The sequence below is a fragment of the Cetorhinus maximus genome, unplaced genomic scaffold (genome assembly GCF_964194155.1).
Source record: "Cetorhinus maximus unplaced genomic scaffold, sCetMax3.hap1.1 HAP1_SCAFFOLD_3531, whole genome shotgun sequence".
Lineage (NCBI taxonomy): Eukaryota > Metazoa > Chordata > Chondrichthyes > Lamniformes > Cetorhinidae > Cetorhinus > Cetorhinus maximus.
Window position 1 is genome coordinate 419 of NW_027599441.1, and position 14,582 is coordinate 15,000.

Genomic DNA, 14,582 nt, shown 5'->3' on the forward strand with positions numbered 1-14,582 from the left:
ACAGAGATAGGGAGGATTGTAGGGGCTGGAGGAGGTTACAGAGATATGGAGGGTTGTAGGGGCTGGAGGAGGTTACAGAGATAGGGAGGGTTGTAGGGGCTGGAGGAGGTTACAGAGATAGGGAGGGTTGTAGGGGGCTGGAGGAGGTTACAGAGATAGGAAGGATTGTAGGGGCTGGAGGAGGTTACAGAGATAGGGAGGGGGGGTGTAGGGGCTTGAGGAGGTTACAGAGATAGGGAGGGTTGTTGGGACTGGAGGAGGTTACAGAGATAGGGAGGGTTGTAGGGGCAGGAGGAGGTTACAGAGATAGGGAGGGTTGTAGGGGGCTGGAGGAGGTTACAGAGATAGGGAGGATTGTAGGGGCTGGAGGAGGTTACAGAGATATGGAGGGTTGTAGGGGCTGGAGGAGGTTACAGAGATAGGGAGGGTTGTAGGGGCTGGAGGAGGTTACAGAGATAGGGAGGGTTGTAGGGGGCTGGAGGAGGTTACAGAGATAGGAAGGATTGTAGGGGCTGGAGGAGGTTACAGAGATAGGGAGGGGGGGTGTAGGGGCTTTAGGAGGTTACAGAGATAGGGAGGGGTGTAGGGGCTGGAGGAGGTTACAGAGATAGGGAGGGGTTGTAGGGGCTGGAGGAGGTTACAGAGATAGGGAGGGGTTGTAGGGGCTGGAGGAGGTTACAGAGATAGGGAGGGGTGTCGGGGCTGGAGGATGTTACAGAGATAGGGAGGGTGTTAAGGGCTGGAGGAGGTTACAGAGATAGGGAGGGGTTGTAGGGGCTGGAGGAGGTTACAGAGATAGGGAGGGGTTGTAGGGGCTGGAGGAGGTTACAGAGATAGGGAGGGGTTGTAGGGGCTGGAGGAGGTTACAGAGATAGGGAGGGGTTGTAGGGGCTGGAGGAGGTTACAGAGATAGGGAGGGGTTGTAGGGGCTGGAGGAGGTTACAGAGATAGGGAGGGGTTGTAGGGGCTGGAGGAGGTTACAGAGATAGGGAGGGGTTGTCGGGGCTGGAGGAGGTTACAGAGATAGGGAGGGGTGTCGGGGCTGGAGGAGGTTACAGAGATAGGGAGGGGTGTCGGGGCTGGAGGAGGTTACAGAGATATGGAGGGTTGTAGGGGACTGGAGGAGGTTACAGAGATAGGGAGGGGGGGAGTGAGGGATTTGAAAACGAGGGTGAGGATTTTAAAATGGAGGGGTTGCCGGGGACCGGGAGCCAGTGTGGGGTCAGCGAGATACAGGGGGTGACGGGTGAAGGGGACTCGGTGCGAGTTCGGACACGGGGGGGAGCAGCGGAGTTTGGGACGAGCTGAAGTTTACGGAGGGTGGAACGTGGGAGAGCAGCACCCACCCACACCCAACCCACACCCACACACTCTGCCTGAGGCCAAGGGAGAGCCTGGGTCCCTCACGCTGTGCAGTCTCTCAGTGCTCGTCCCTCCTTCACAGGAAGGTGCAGACCGAGTCCTCGACAGGGAGCGTGGGCAGTAACCGTGTGCGGACCACCCTCACCATCTGTGTGGAGACCATTGACTTTGACGCCCAGGCCTGTATGCTGCGGGTGAAGGGGACCAACATCCAGGAGAACGAGTATGTGAAGGTGAGCAGGGGTTCGTGGGGGTTTATATATAGAATAACAGATACCCGGGAGTGAGTTACAGACTGGAATCTAATCGAGGGGTTCGGGTGGTTAATGTATAGAATAACAGATACCCGGGAGTGAGTCACAGTCTGGAATCTAATCGAGGGGTTCGGGTGGTTAATGTATAGAATAACAGATACCCGGGAGTGAGTCACAGTCTGGAATCTAATCGAGGGGTTCGGGTGGTTAATGTATAGAATAACAGATACCCGGGAGTGAGTCACAGTCTGGAATCTAATCGAGGGGTTCGGGTGGGGGTTTAAATATAGAATAACAGATACCCGGGAGTGAGTTACAGACTGGAATCTAATCGAGGGGTTCGGGGGGGGTTTATATATAGAATAACAGATACCCGGGAGTGAGTTACAGACTGGAATCTAATCGAGGGGTTCGGGGTGTGTTATATACAGAATAACAGATACCCGGGAGTGAGTTACAGACTGGAATCTAATCGAGGGGTTCAGGGGGTGGTTTATATATAGAATAACAGATACCCGGGAGTGAGTTACAGACTGGAATCTAATCGAGGGGTTCAGGTGGTTTATATATAGAATAACAGATACCCGGGAGTGAGTTACAGACTGGAATCTAATCGAGGGGTTTAGGGGGGTTTATATATAGAATAACAGATACCCGGGAGTGAGTTACAGACTGGAATCTAATCGAGGGGTTCAGGGGGTGGTTTATATATAGAATAACAGATACCCGGGAGTGAGTTACAGACTGGAATCTAATCGAGGGGTTCAGGTGGTTTATATATAGAATAACAGATACCCGGGAGTGAGTTACAGACTGGAATCTAATCGAGGGGTTTAGGGGGGTTTATATATAGAATAACAGATACCCGGGAGTGAGTTACAGACTGGAATCTAATCGAGGGGTTCGGGGTGGATTATATGTAGAATAACAGATACCCGGGAGTGAGTTACAGACTGGAATCTAATCGAGGGGTTCGGTCGGGTTTATATATAGAATAACAGATACCCGGGAGTGAGTTACAGACTGGAATCTAATCGAGGGGTTCGGGGTGGTTTATATATAGAATAACAGATACCCGGGAGTGAGTTACAGACTGGAATCTAATCGAGGGGTTCGGGGTGGATTATATGTAGAATAACAGATACCCGGGAGTGAGTTACAGACTGGAATCTAATCGAGGGGTTCGGTCGGGTTTATATATAGAATAACAGATACCCGGGAGTGAGTTACAGACTGGAATCTAATCGAGGGGTTCGGGGTGGTTTATATACAGAATAACAGATACCCGGGAGTGAGTTACAGACTGGAATCTAATCGAGGGATTCGGGGTGGTTTATATACAGAATAACAGATACCCGGGAGTGAGTTACAGACTGGAATCTAATCGAGGGGTTCCCTGTGGATTATATACAGAATAACAGATACCCGGGAGTGAGTTACAGACTGGAATCTAATCGAGGGGTTTGGTGGTTTATATATAGAATAACAGATACCCGGGAGTGAGTTACAGACTGGAATCCAATTGAGGGGTTGAGGGGCTTATATTTAGAATAACAGATACCCGGGAGTGAGTTACAGACTGGAATCTAATCGAGGGGTTCGGGGGGGTTTATATATAGAATAACAGATACCCAGGAGTGAGTTCCAGACTGGAATCTAATCGAGGGGTTCGGGGGGGTTTATATATAGAATTACAGATACCCGGGAGTGAGTTACAGACTGGAATCTAATCGAGGGGTTCGGGGGGGTTTATATATACAATAACAGATACCCAGGAGTGAGTTTCAGACTGAAATCTAATCGAAGGGTTCGGGGCGTTTATATACGGAAGAACTGATGCTCCCTCACTTTGGATTACAGATGGGGGCCTATCACACCATTGAGCTGGAGCTGAATCGGAAGTTTACCCTGGCAAAGAAACAGTGGGACAGCATTGTGCTCGATCGAATCGGTCTGTGAAGGCTGCGTTCCCTCCATCAGCACCCGTTACCCAGCCTTCTCCCACCCTTCCCGTCCTCCTCCATCCTATTTTTTAATATTTGTTCATGGGATGTAGGCTGTCGCTGGCTGGGCCATTATTTATTGCCCGTCCCTAATTGCCACTCAAGAAGGAGGTGGGTGAGCCGCCATCTTGAGCCGCTGCAGCCCCATGTGGTGTAGGTACACCCACGGCGCTGTTAGGGAGGGAGTTCCAGGATTTTGTCCGTGTGGTGTAGGTACACCCACGGCGCTGTTAGGGAGGGAGTTCCAGGATTTTGTCTGTGTGGTGTAGGTACACCCACGGCGCTGTTAGGGAGGGGGTTCCAGGATTTTGTCCCGTGTGGTGTAGGTACACCCACGGCGCTGTTAGGGAGGGGGTTCCAGGATTTTGTCCCGTGTGGTGTAGGTACACCCACGGCGCTGTTAGGGAGGGAGTTCCAGGATTTTGACCCAGCGACAGTGAAGGAACGGCCGATATATTTCCAAGTCGGGATGGGTGAGGGGCTCGGAGGGGAACTTCCAGCCGGTGGTGATCCCCATGTGTCTGCTGCCCTCGTCCTTCTAGACGGTAGAGGTCGTGGGATTGGGCGGCGCTGTCGAAGGAGCCTTGGCGAGTTGCTGCAGTGCATCTTGCAGATGGTACACACACTGCTGCCCCTGTGCGTCGGTGGTGGAGGGAGTGAATGTGTGTGGATGGGGTGCCGATCGAGCGGGGGGGCTGCTTCGTCCTGGACGGTGTCGAGCTTCTCGAGTGTTGTGGGAGCCGCACTCATCCAGGCAAGTGGGGAGTGTCCCATCACACTCCTGACTTGTGCCTTGCAGATGGTGGACAGGCTTTGGGGGGGAGTCAGGAGGTGAGTTACTCTCCGCAGGATTCCCAGCCTCTGACCTGCTCCTGTAGCCACAGTATTTATATGGCTGGTCCCAGTTCAGTTTCTGGTCAATGGTAACCCCCAGGATGTTGATAGTGGGGGATTCAGTGATGGTAATGCCATTGAGCGTCAAGGGGGCGATGGTTAGATTCTCTCTTGTTGGAGATGGTCATTGCCTGGCACTTGTGTGGTGCGAATGTTACTTGCCACTTGTCAGCCCTGAGCCTGGATATTGTCCAGGTCTTGCTGCATTTGGACATGGGCTGCTTCAGTATGTGAGGAGTGGCGGATGGTGCTGAACATTGTGCAGAGAGAAGAATTGGCCGTGTCGGGCGGGTTTGAATCCGGGTTAGTTAGTCCAGTCCCTCCCTCTAACTGCAGAGCAGCTGCCAGGCTGATTAAAGGGCAGGAGAGGCTGGAAGGGCCAAACGCTCTCCTCTTGCTGTTGGGACGCTGTCTTGGGACGCTGGTCAATCGAGTGGCTGACCTCCCCTCTCCTCTCTCTCTCCCTCCAGAGCAGGCCTGCGACCCAGGCCACAGCGCGGACGTGGGGGCAGTGGTCATGCAGGAGGGGCTGGCCCACATCTGCCTGGTCACGGCCAGCATGACAGTCCTCCGGGCCAAGGTGGAGACCACCATCCCTCGGAAACGCAAGGGGAGCTGCACGCAGCACGACAAGGTATGGCACAGCGATTCCCCCGCCGGTCCCAGTCCCAGAGGGGGGGAAAGGACAGTGTATCTAACGCTCTGTGACACCCGGTCCCAGAGGGGGAAAGGACATTGTGTCTAACGCACTGTGACACCCGGTCCCAGAGAGGGGAAGGACAGCGTATCTAACGCACTGTGACACCCGGACCCAGAGGGGGAAAGGACAGTGTATCTAACGCACTGTGACACCCGGACCCAGAGGGGGAAAGGACAGTGTATCTAACGCACTGTGACACCCGGACCCAGAGGGGGAAAGGACAGTGTATCTAACGCACTGTGACACCCGGTCCCAGAGGGGGAAAGGACAGCGTATCTAACGCACTGTGACACCCGGACCCAGAGGGGGAAAGGACAGTGTATCTAACGCACTGTGACACCCGGACCCAGAGGGGGAAAGGACAGTGTATCTAACGCACTGTGACACCCGGTCCCAGAGGGGGAAAGGACAGTGTATCTAACGCACTGTGACACCCGGTCCCAGAGGGGGAAAGGACAGTGTATCTAACGCACTGTGACACCCGGTCCCAGAGGGGGAAAGGACAGTGTATCTAACGCACTGTGACACCCGGTCCCAGAGGGGGAAAGGACAGTGTATCTAACGCACTGTGACACCCGGTCCCAGAGGGGGAAAGGACAGTGTATCTAACGCACTGTGACACCCGGTCCCAGAGGGGGAAAGGACAGTGTATCTAACGCACTGTGACACCCGGTCCCAGAGGGGGAAAGGACAGTGTATCTAACGCACTGTGACACCCGGTCCCAGAGGGGGAAAGGACAGTGTATCTAACGCACTGTGACACCCGGTCCCAGAGTGGGAAAGGACAGTGTATCTAACGCACTGTGACACCCGGTCCCAGAGGGGGGAAAGGACAGTGTATCTAACGCACTGTGACACCCGGTCCCAGAGGGGGAAAGGACAGTGTATCTAACGCACTGTGACACCCGGTCCCAGAGGGGGAAAGGACAGTGTATCTAACGCACTGTGACACCCGGTCCCAGAGGGGGAAAGGACAGTGTATCTAACGCACTGTGACACCCGGTCCCAGAGGGGGAAAGGACAGTGTATCTAACGCACTGTGACACCCGGTCCCAGAGGGGGAAAGGACAGTGTATCTATCACAGAGCCCAGTCAATGTTATGCGATCAGTTGACTTCACAGAACCGGGTCAGGTCTCGATCCTTCTAATTGTAATAGTTTCTGCGAATTGTTTTGATCCTGAGCTGTTATGATTAAAAGGATTTTGAGAAACAGAGCGATGAAGGTGACTTCTCATCCTGTTTGGTTTCTAGGCGCTGGATAGATTTTATGAATCTGTGATGCAGGGAATCATTCGACACATTAACTTCGAAGGTAGGTACAGTGTTACCGGGCCAGAGCTCCGATTGTGGTCACATTCTCACTGTGTACCATCGTGTGTCCGTGTACGAATGGGCAAGTGTGAGCCCGCGGGTGTGTGAGTGTGCACATCATTGTGCGGGCGCGCGTTTGTGTGCGGGCGCGCGTTTGTGTGCGGGCGCGCGTGCATGTGTTTGTGTGCTGGTGTGCGTGCACGTGTTTGTGTGCTGGTGTGCGTGCACGTGTTTGTGTGCGGGCGCGTGTTTGTGTGCTGGTGTGCGTGCACGTGTTTGTGTGCGGGCGCATGTTTGTGTGCGGGCGCGTGTTTGTGTGCTGGTGTGCGTGCACGTGTTTGTGTGCGGGCGCGTGTTTGTGTGCTGGTGTGCGTGCACGTGTTTGTGTGCGGGCGCGTGTTTGCTGGTGTGCGTGCACGTGTTTGTGTGTTTGTGTGCGGGCGCACGTTTGTGTGTTTGTGTGCGTGCACGTGTTTGTGTGCGGGCGCGTGTTTGTGTGCTGGTGTGCGTGCACGTGTTTGTGTGCGGGCGCGTGTTTGCTGGTGTGCGTGCACGTGTTTGTGTGCGGGCGCGTGTTTGTGTGCTGGTGTGCGTGCACGTGTTTGTGTGCGGGCGCGTGTTTGTGTGCTGGTGTGCGTGCACGTGTTTGTGTGCGGGCGCGTGTTTGCTGGTGTGCGTGCACGTGTTTGTGTGTTTGTGTGCGGGCGCACGTTTGTGTGTTTGTGTGCGTGCACGTGTTTGTGTGCGGGCGCGTGTTTGTGTGCTGGTGTGCGTGCACGTGTTTGTGTGCGGGCGCGTGTTTGCTGGTGTGCGTGCACGTGTTTGTGTGCGGGCGCGTGTTTGTGTGCTGGTGTGCGTGCACGTGTTTGTGTGCGGGCGCGTGTTTGTGTGCTGGTGTGCGTGCACGTGTTTGTGTACACCTGTATCTTGTGCTGTCTTTCACTCGCTTGCTGCCTCTGACATCCAATTCATGTCTCTCCCTCTGTCTCCCTCACTCACATTCTCCCTGTCACACCCTCTCTCTCCCTCCTCCCCCACTCGTGCTCACTCCCACCCTCCCCCCCCCTCTCTCGCCCGCCCTCCCCCCTCTCTCGCCCGCCCTCCCCCCCTCTCTCTCTCTCGCCCGCCCTCCTCCTCTCTCTCTCTCACCCGCCCTCCCTCTCTCTCTCTCTCGCCTGCCCTCCCCACTCTCTCTCTCGCCCGCCTTCCCCCACTCTCTCTCTCGCCCGCCCTCCCCCACTCTCTCTCTCGCCCGCCCTCCCCCACTCTCTCTCTCGCCCGCCCTCCCCCACTCTCTCTCTCGCCCGCCCTCCCTCCTTGCCTCTCTCTCTCTCACCCGCCCTCCCTCCCTCCCTCTCTCACTCTCTCTCACCCACCTTCCCCACTGTCTCTCACCCACCCTCCCCCACTCTGGCCCGCCCTCCCCCTCTCTCTCTCGCCCGCCCTCCCCCCACTCTCTCTCTCTCTCTCTCTCTCTCGCCCGCCCTCCCTCCCCCCACCCCCCCTCTCACAGTGGTGAAGTGTGTCCTGGTCGCCAGCCCTGGCTTTGTCAAGGAGCAGTTCTGTAACTACATGTTCGAACAAGCTGTGAAGATGGACATCAAACTCATCCTGGAAAACCGATCAAAGTTCCTGCAGGTGCATTCATCCTCAGGACACAAGTACGCCCTCAAAGGTGAGGATGGGAGCAGGAAGGGGTTTGGATCCATTGGGATTGTGCACAGTGGGAGTGAATGGGAAGGGGTTTGGGTCCATTGGGATTGTGTACGGTGGGAGTGAATGGGAAGGGGTTTGGATCCGTTGGGATTGTGTACAGTTGGAGTGAACGGGAAAGGAGTTTGGGTCCATTGGGATTGTGTACGGTGGGAGTGAATGGGAAGGGGTTTGGGTCCATTGGGATTGTGTACGGTGGGAGTGAACAGGAAGGGGTTTGGGTCCATTGGGATTGTGTACAGTGGGAGTGAACGGGAAGGGGTTTGGGTCCATTGGGATTGTGTACAGTGGGAGTGAACGGGAAGGGGTTTGGGTCCATTGGGATTGTGTACAGTGGGAGTGAACGGGAAGGGATTTGGGTCCATTGGGATTGTGTACGGTGGGGGTGAACGGGAAGGGGTTTGGGTCCATTGGGATTGTGTACGGTGGGAGTGAACGGGAAGGGGTTTGGGTCCATTGGGATTGTGTACAGTGGGAGTGAACGGGAAGGGATTTGGGTCCGTTGGGATTGTGTACAGTGGGAGTGAACGGGAAGGGGTTTGGGTCCATTGGGATTGTGTACAGTGGAAGTGAACGGGATGGGGTTTGGGTCAATTGGAATTGTGTACGGTGAGAATGAACGGGAAGGGGTTTGGGTCCATTGGGATTGTGTACAGTGGGAGTGAACGGGAAGGGGTTTGGGTCCATTGGGATTGTGTACAGTGGGAGTGAACGGGAAGGGGTTTGGGTCCATTGGGATTGTGTATGGTGGGAGTGAACGGGAAGGGGTTTGGGTCCATTGGGATTGTGTACAGTGGGAGTGAACGGGAAGGGGTTTGGGTCCATTGGGATTGTGTACAGTGGGAATGAACGGGAAGGGGTTTGGGTCCATTGGGGAGGGGAGAGAGATGGGGTGCGGAGAGGTTTAGGGAGGGAATTCCAGAGCTTAGGGCCCCCAGGCAGCTGAAGGCCCGGCCGCCAATGGCGGAGCGATGGGAATCGGGGGATGCTCGAGAGGCTGCAATTGGAGGAGCGCAGAGATCCCGGAGTGTTGTAGGGGCTGGAGGAGGTTACAGAGATAGGGAGGGGTGTAGGGGCTGGAGGAGGTTACAGAGAGAGGGAGGGTTTTAGGATCCGGAGGAGGTTACAGAGATAGGAGTGTAGGGGCTGGAGGAGGTTACAGAGATAGGGAGGGATGTAGGGGCTGGAGGAGTTTACAGAGATAGGGAGGGTTGTAGGGGCTGGAGGAGGTTACAGAGATGCGGAGGGGTGTAGGGGCTGGAGGAGGTTACAGAGTTAGGGAGGGTTGTAGGGGGCTGGAGGAGGTTACAGAGATAGGGAGGGTTGTAGGGGCTGGAGGAGGTTACAGAGATAGGGAGGGTTGTAGGGGCTGGAGGAGGTTACAGAGATACGGAGGGTTGTAGGGGCTGGAGGAGGTTACAGAGATAGGGAGGGGTGTAGGGGCTGGAGGAGGTTACAGAGATATGGAGGGTTGTAGGGGCTGGAGGAGGTTACAGTGAACGGAGCGTTATTGGGTTAGGTGAAGCTTCAGACTTGCCATTGGAAGAGGGTTCCAGACTGAGACCTCAGCTCTCCCGCCTCCTGTGTTTCAGAGGTCCTATCGGACGCCAGTGTGGTCGGCAGGCTCTCCGACACCAAGGTAAGACTTGCCTGTCTCGCATTCCTCCTGTCTCGAACTCACTGTTTGTCATCTTCTGGGGTTTGAGGGCAAGTGAAGCAGGGGCTGGTGAACCCTCCTGGACCTGGACCCTCCCCAAAGCCTGTCCACCATCTGCAAGGCACAAGTCAGGAGTTTGATGGAATACTCCCCACTTGCCTGGATGAGTTGCAGCTCCCACAACACTCGAGAAGCTCGACACCGTCCAGGACAAAGCAGCCCCCGCTCGATCGGCACCTCATCCACAAACATTGACTCCCTCCACCACCGACGCACAGTAGCAGCAGTGTGTGTACCATCTACAAGATGCACTGCAGCAACTCGCCAAGGCTCCTTCGACAGCGCCGCCCAAACCTACCACCTCTACCATCTAGAAGGACAAGGGCAGCAGACACATGGGGAACACCACCACCTGGTAGTTCCCCTCCGAGCCCCTCACCCATCCCGACTTGGAAATATATCGGCCGTTCCTTCACTGTCGCTGGGTCAAAATCCTGGAACTCCCTCCCTAACAGCGCCGTGGGTGTACCTACACCACACGGGACAAAATCCTGGAACTCCCTCCCTAACAGCGCCGTGGGTGTACCTACACCACACACGGGACAAAATCCTGGAACTCCCTCCCTAACAGCGCCGTGGGTGTACCTACACCACACGGGACAAAATCCTGGAACTCCCTCCCTAACAGCGCCGTGGGTGTACCTACACCACACAGGGGACAAAATCCGGGAACTCCCTCCCTAACAGCGCCGTGGGTGTACCTACACCACACAGGGGACAAAATCCTGGAACTCCCTCCCTAACAGCGCCGTGGGTGTACCTACACCACACGGGACAAAATCCTGGAACTCCCTCCCTAACAGCGCCGTGGGTGTACCTACACCACACGGGACAAAATCCTGGATCTCCCTCCCTAACTGCGCCGTGGGTGTACCTACACCACACAGGACTGCAGCGGCTCACCCACCACCTTCTCAAGGGGCAATTAGGGATGGGCAATAAATGCTGGGCCCGGCCAGCAATGCCCACATCCCGTGAATGAATTTTAAAAATCTGTTCCCATTGGAGGGGGGGGGAAGGATCGAGAAGCAGAGGGACACGGATTGAAGGCGATGGGTAAAAGGAGCGACGGAGACACGAGGAGAAACTTTTTCACACAGCGAGGGGGTTAGGATCTGGAACGCGCTGCCTGAGAGTGTGGGGGACGGAGGGTCAATCGAGGGGGTTAGGATCTGGAACGCGCTGCCTGAGAGTGTGGGGGAGGGAGGGTCAATCGAGGGGGTTAGGGTCTGGAACGCGCTGCCTGAGAGTGTGGGGGAGGGAGGGTCAATCGAGGGGGTTAGGATCTGGAACGCGCTGCCTGAGAGTGTGGGGGAGGGAGGGTCAATCGAGGGGGTTAGGATCTGGAACGCGCTGCCTGAGAGTGTGGGGGAGGGAGGGTCAATCGAGGGGGTTAGGGTCTGGAACGCGCTGCCTGAGAGTGTGGGGGAGGGAGGGTCAATCGAGGGGGTTAGGATCTGGAACGCGTTGCCTGAGAGTGTGGGGGGAGGGAGGGTCAATCGAGGGGGTTAGGATCTGGAACATGCTGCCTGAGAGTGTGGGGGGAGGGAGGGTCAATCGAGGGGGTTAGGATCTGGAACGCGCTGCCTGAGAGTGTGGGGGAGGGAGGGTCAATCGAGGGGTTAGGATCTGGAATGTGCTGCCTGAGAGTGTGGGGGAGGGAGGGAGGGTCAGCCGAGGCTTTGAGTCCTAAAACAGAACCGTGGCAAGTTTACAGCACAGAAGTAGGACACTTGGCCCATCCTGTCTGTACTGGCCAAAGAAGGTCCCTCACTCTCCAGCGATTGGCCCATAGCCCAGCAGCTTACCGCACCTGAGGTACATAACCAGACACCTTTTGAATGAGCTGAGGGTCTCCGCCTCGACCACCCTTTTCAGGGAGTAAGTTCCAGACCCCCTCCCCACACCCCGACTCAACCCTCTGATCCTTCGACCAATCTACTTGAAATCCTTGCTCCCCTGTCACTGACCTTTCTGCTAACCCGTGAAAAGGCCCTTCCCCCCCTCCGCTCGATCCAGGTCCCTCACGCTTTTGTGCATCTCAGCCAAATCTCCCCCCGCCCCCTCAGGCCTCCTCTGTCCCAGGGAGAGCAACCCCAGTCCGTCCATCCTTCCCCGCCATCGCTGCAACTTCCCAGCCCTGGGTGGCAACATCCCTGTAAATCGCCTCTCCGGTGCAGTTACATCCCGTCCGTGATGAGGTGACCGGAGCTGCGCCCAGTACTCGAGTTGGGGGCCCTAACTAGTGTTGCGTATCGCTCCAGCATAACCTCCCTGGGGGCGAATGTCCTCCGTACCCCCACCCCCCCCGCCTCCGAGCTGTAACCGCTCTTGTGAGGTTCAGGAATGGAGTTACTCGCCAGCGCGCTCTCTGAGGGGCATTTGAGGGTCGAGGAGTGGGATGGGAGGAACGGGGCCGGGGTGGGGTAAGGTCCTTGCCCACCCTCCTGCTCCCTTGCCCATGGGGATTGGTGAGTAGACCTGAACCTGGGCCTCGACAATTGGGCAGCCTGCCACCAGGGGGCGGTTGCGTTCCATGGCTGCCCTGGGACAGGAGGAGGCCCCATGCTGCCCCCTCCTCGAGCCTGTTACACAGGAACAGGAGGAGGCCATTCAGCCCCTCTCGAGCCTGTTACACAGGAACAGGATGAGGCCATTCGGCCCCTCTCGAGCCTGTTACACAGGAACAGGATGAGGCCATTCGGCCCCTCTCGAGCCTGTTACACAGGAACAGGAGGAGGCTCATTCAGCCCCTTCTCGAACCTGTTACACAGGAACAGGATGAGGCCATTCGGCCCCTCTCGAGCCTGTTACACAGGAACAGGAGGAGGCTCATTCAGCCCCTTCTCGAACCTGTTACACAGGAACAGGAGGAGGTCCATTCGGCCCCTCTCGAGCCTGTTACACAGGAACAGGAGGAGGCTCATTCAGCCCCTTCTCGAACCTGTTACACAGGAACAGGAGGAGGTCCATTCGGCCCCTCTCGAGCCTGTTACACAGGAACAGGACGAGGCCATTCAGCCCCCATCTCGAGTCTGTTACACAGGAACAGGAGGAGACTGTTCAGCCCCTTCTCGAGCCTGTTACACAGGAACAGGAGGAGGCCATTCAGCCCCTCTCGAGACTGTTACACAGGAACAGGACGAGGCCATTCAGCCCCCTCTCGAACCTGTTACACAGGAACAGGAGGAGACTGTTCAGCCCCTCAAACTTGTTCTGGACCGTAAACTCCCTGATCAACCAGTTCTGCTTCCCCCTCCCCCCCACATCTCTCTCTCTCTGGTCCCTCTCTAACTCTCTGTCTCTCTCTCTCTCTCTCTCAGGCTGCAGGTGAGGTAAAAGCCTTGGAAGATTTCTATAAGATGCTACAGCACGAACCAGACAGAGCTTTTTATGGGTAAGAACGCAGGACAATTTCCCCAATCTCTCAATCGCAACAGCTGAGCAAGAAACCCCGTGCTGTACCTGTCCTGGGAGTGTTTGACGGGGACGGTGTAGAGGGAGCTTTACCCTGTATCTAACCCCGTACTGTACCTGTCCTGGGAGTGTTTGGTGGGGACGGTGTAGAGGGAGCTTTACTCTGTATCTAACCCCGTGCTGTACCTGTCCTGGGAGTGTTTGACGGGGACAGTGTAGAGGGAGCTTTACTCTGTATCTAACCCCGTGCTGTACCTGTCCTGGGAGTGTTTGACGGGGACAGTGTAGAGGGAGCTTTACTCTGTATCTAACCCCGTGCTGTACCTGCCCTGGGAGTGTTTGATGGGGACAGTGTAGAGGGAGCTTTGCTCTGTATGTAACCCCGTGCTGTACCTGCCCTGGGAGTGTTTGATGGGGACGGTGTAGAGGGAGCTTTGTTCTCTAACAAACACAAATCACAATGCCTCTCATTCTCATACTCTCTCTTTCTATATCTCCCTCTCTGAGGCTTTCTCTCTTTGTCTCTCTCCCTGACTTCCTGTCTCTCCCTCTCCCTCCACCCCTCTCTCTGTCTGTACTTTTCTCTCCTTCTCTGTCGCTCTCCCTGTCCGTCTCTCTCTTTCTCTTTTTCTCTCTCTGTCTATCTCTCTCTGTCTGTCTCTTTCTCCCTGCCCCTGTCTCTCTCTCTCTCACTTTCTCTGTCTCTCTCTGCTTTTGTCTGTCCCTCCCTGTCTGCCTCTCTCTCTGTCCGTACTTTTCTCTCCCTCTCTCTCTGCCACTGTCTTTCTCTCTGTCTGTCTCTCTCACTCTTTCTCTCTGTCTGTCTCTCTCACTCTTTCTCTCTGTCTGTCTCTCTCACTCTTTCTCTCTGTCTGTCTCTCTCACTCTTTCTCTCTGTCTGTCTCTCTCTCTCTCTGTCTCTCTGTCTGTCTCTCTCACTCTTTCTCTCTGTCTGTCTCTCTCACTCTTTCTCTCTGTCTCTCTCACTCTTTCTCTCTGTCTGTCTCTCTCACTCTTTCTCTCTGTCTCTCTCACTCTTTCTCTCTGTCTCTCTCACTCTTTCTCTCTGTCTGTCTCTCTCTCTCTGTCTATCTGTCTCTCTGTCTGTCTCTCTCTCTCTGTCTGTCTCTCTCTCTCTCTCACTGTCTGTCTGTCTCTCTCTGTCTCTCTCACTCTGCCTCTCTCTCTCTCACTCTGCCTCTCTCTCTC

The 14,582-nt window shown here is 55.7% G+C and overlaps 1 protein-coding gene across 1 annotated transcript in view; it reads left to right on the plus strand.

The window, feature by feature from the left end:
* Positions 1–1,252: 1,252 nt before the first annotated feature.
* Positions 1,253–14,582, plus strand: part of LOC144678064 (protein pelota homolog) — a gene marked incomplete at its 5' end in the record, with an annotated part of 22,534 nt that continues 9,204 nt past the window's right edge. Inside the window, 7 exons of the mRNA XM_078537987.1 lie at positions 1,253–1,595; positions 3,477–3,567; positions 4,984–5,147; positions 6,467–6,527; positions 8,040–8,201; positions 9,832–9,878; positions 13,280–13,353. Coding sequence (XP_078394113.1) covers positions 1,253–1,595; positions 3,477–3,567; positions 4,984–5,147; positions 6,467–6,527; positions 8,040–8,201; positions 9,832–9,878; positions 13,280–13,353 — 942 coding nt within the window. The remainder of the gene's footprint in view (positions 1,596–3,476; positions 3,568–4,983; positions 5,148–6,466; positions 6,528–8,039; positions 8,202–9,831; positions 9,879–13,279; positions 13,354–14,582) is intronic.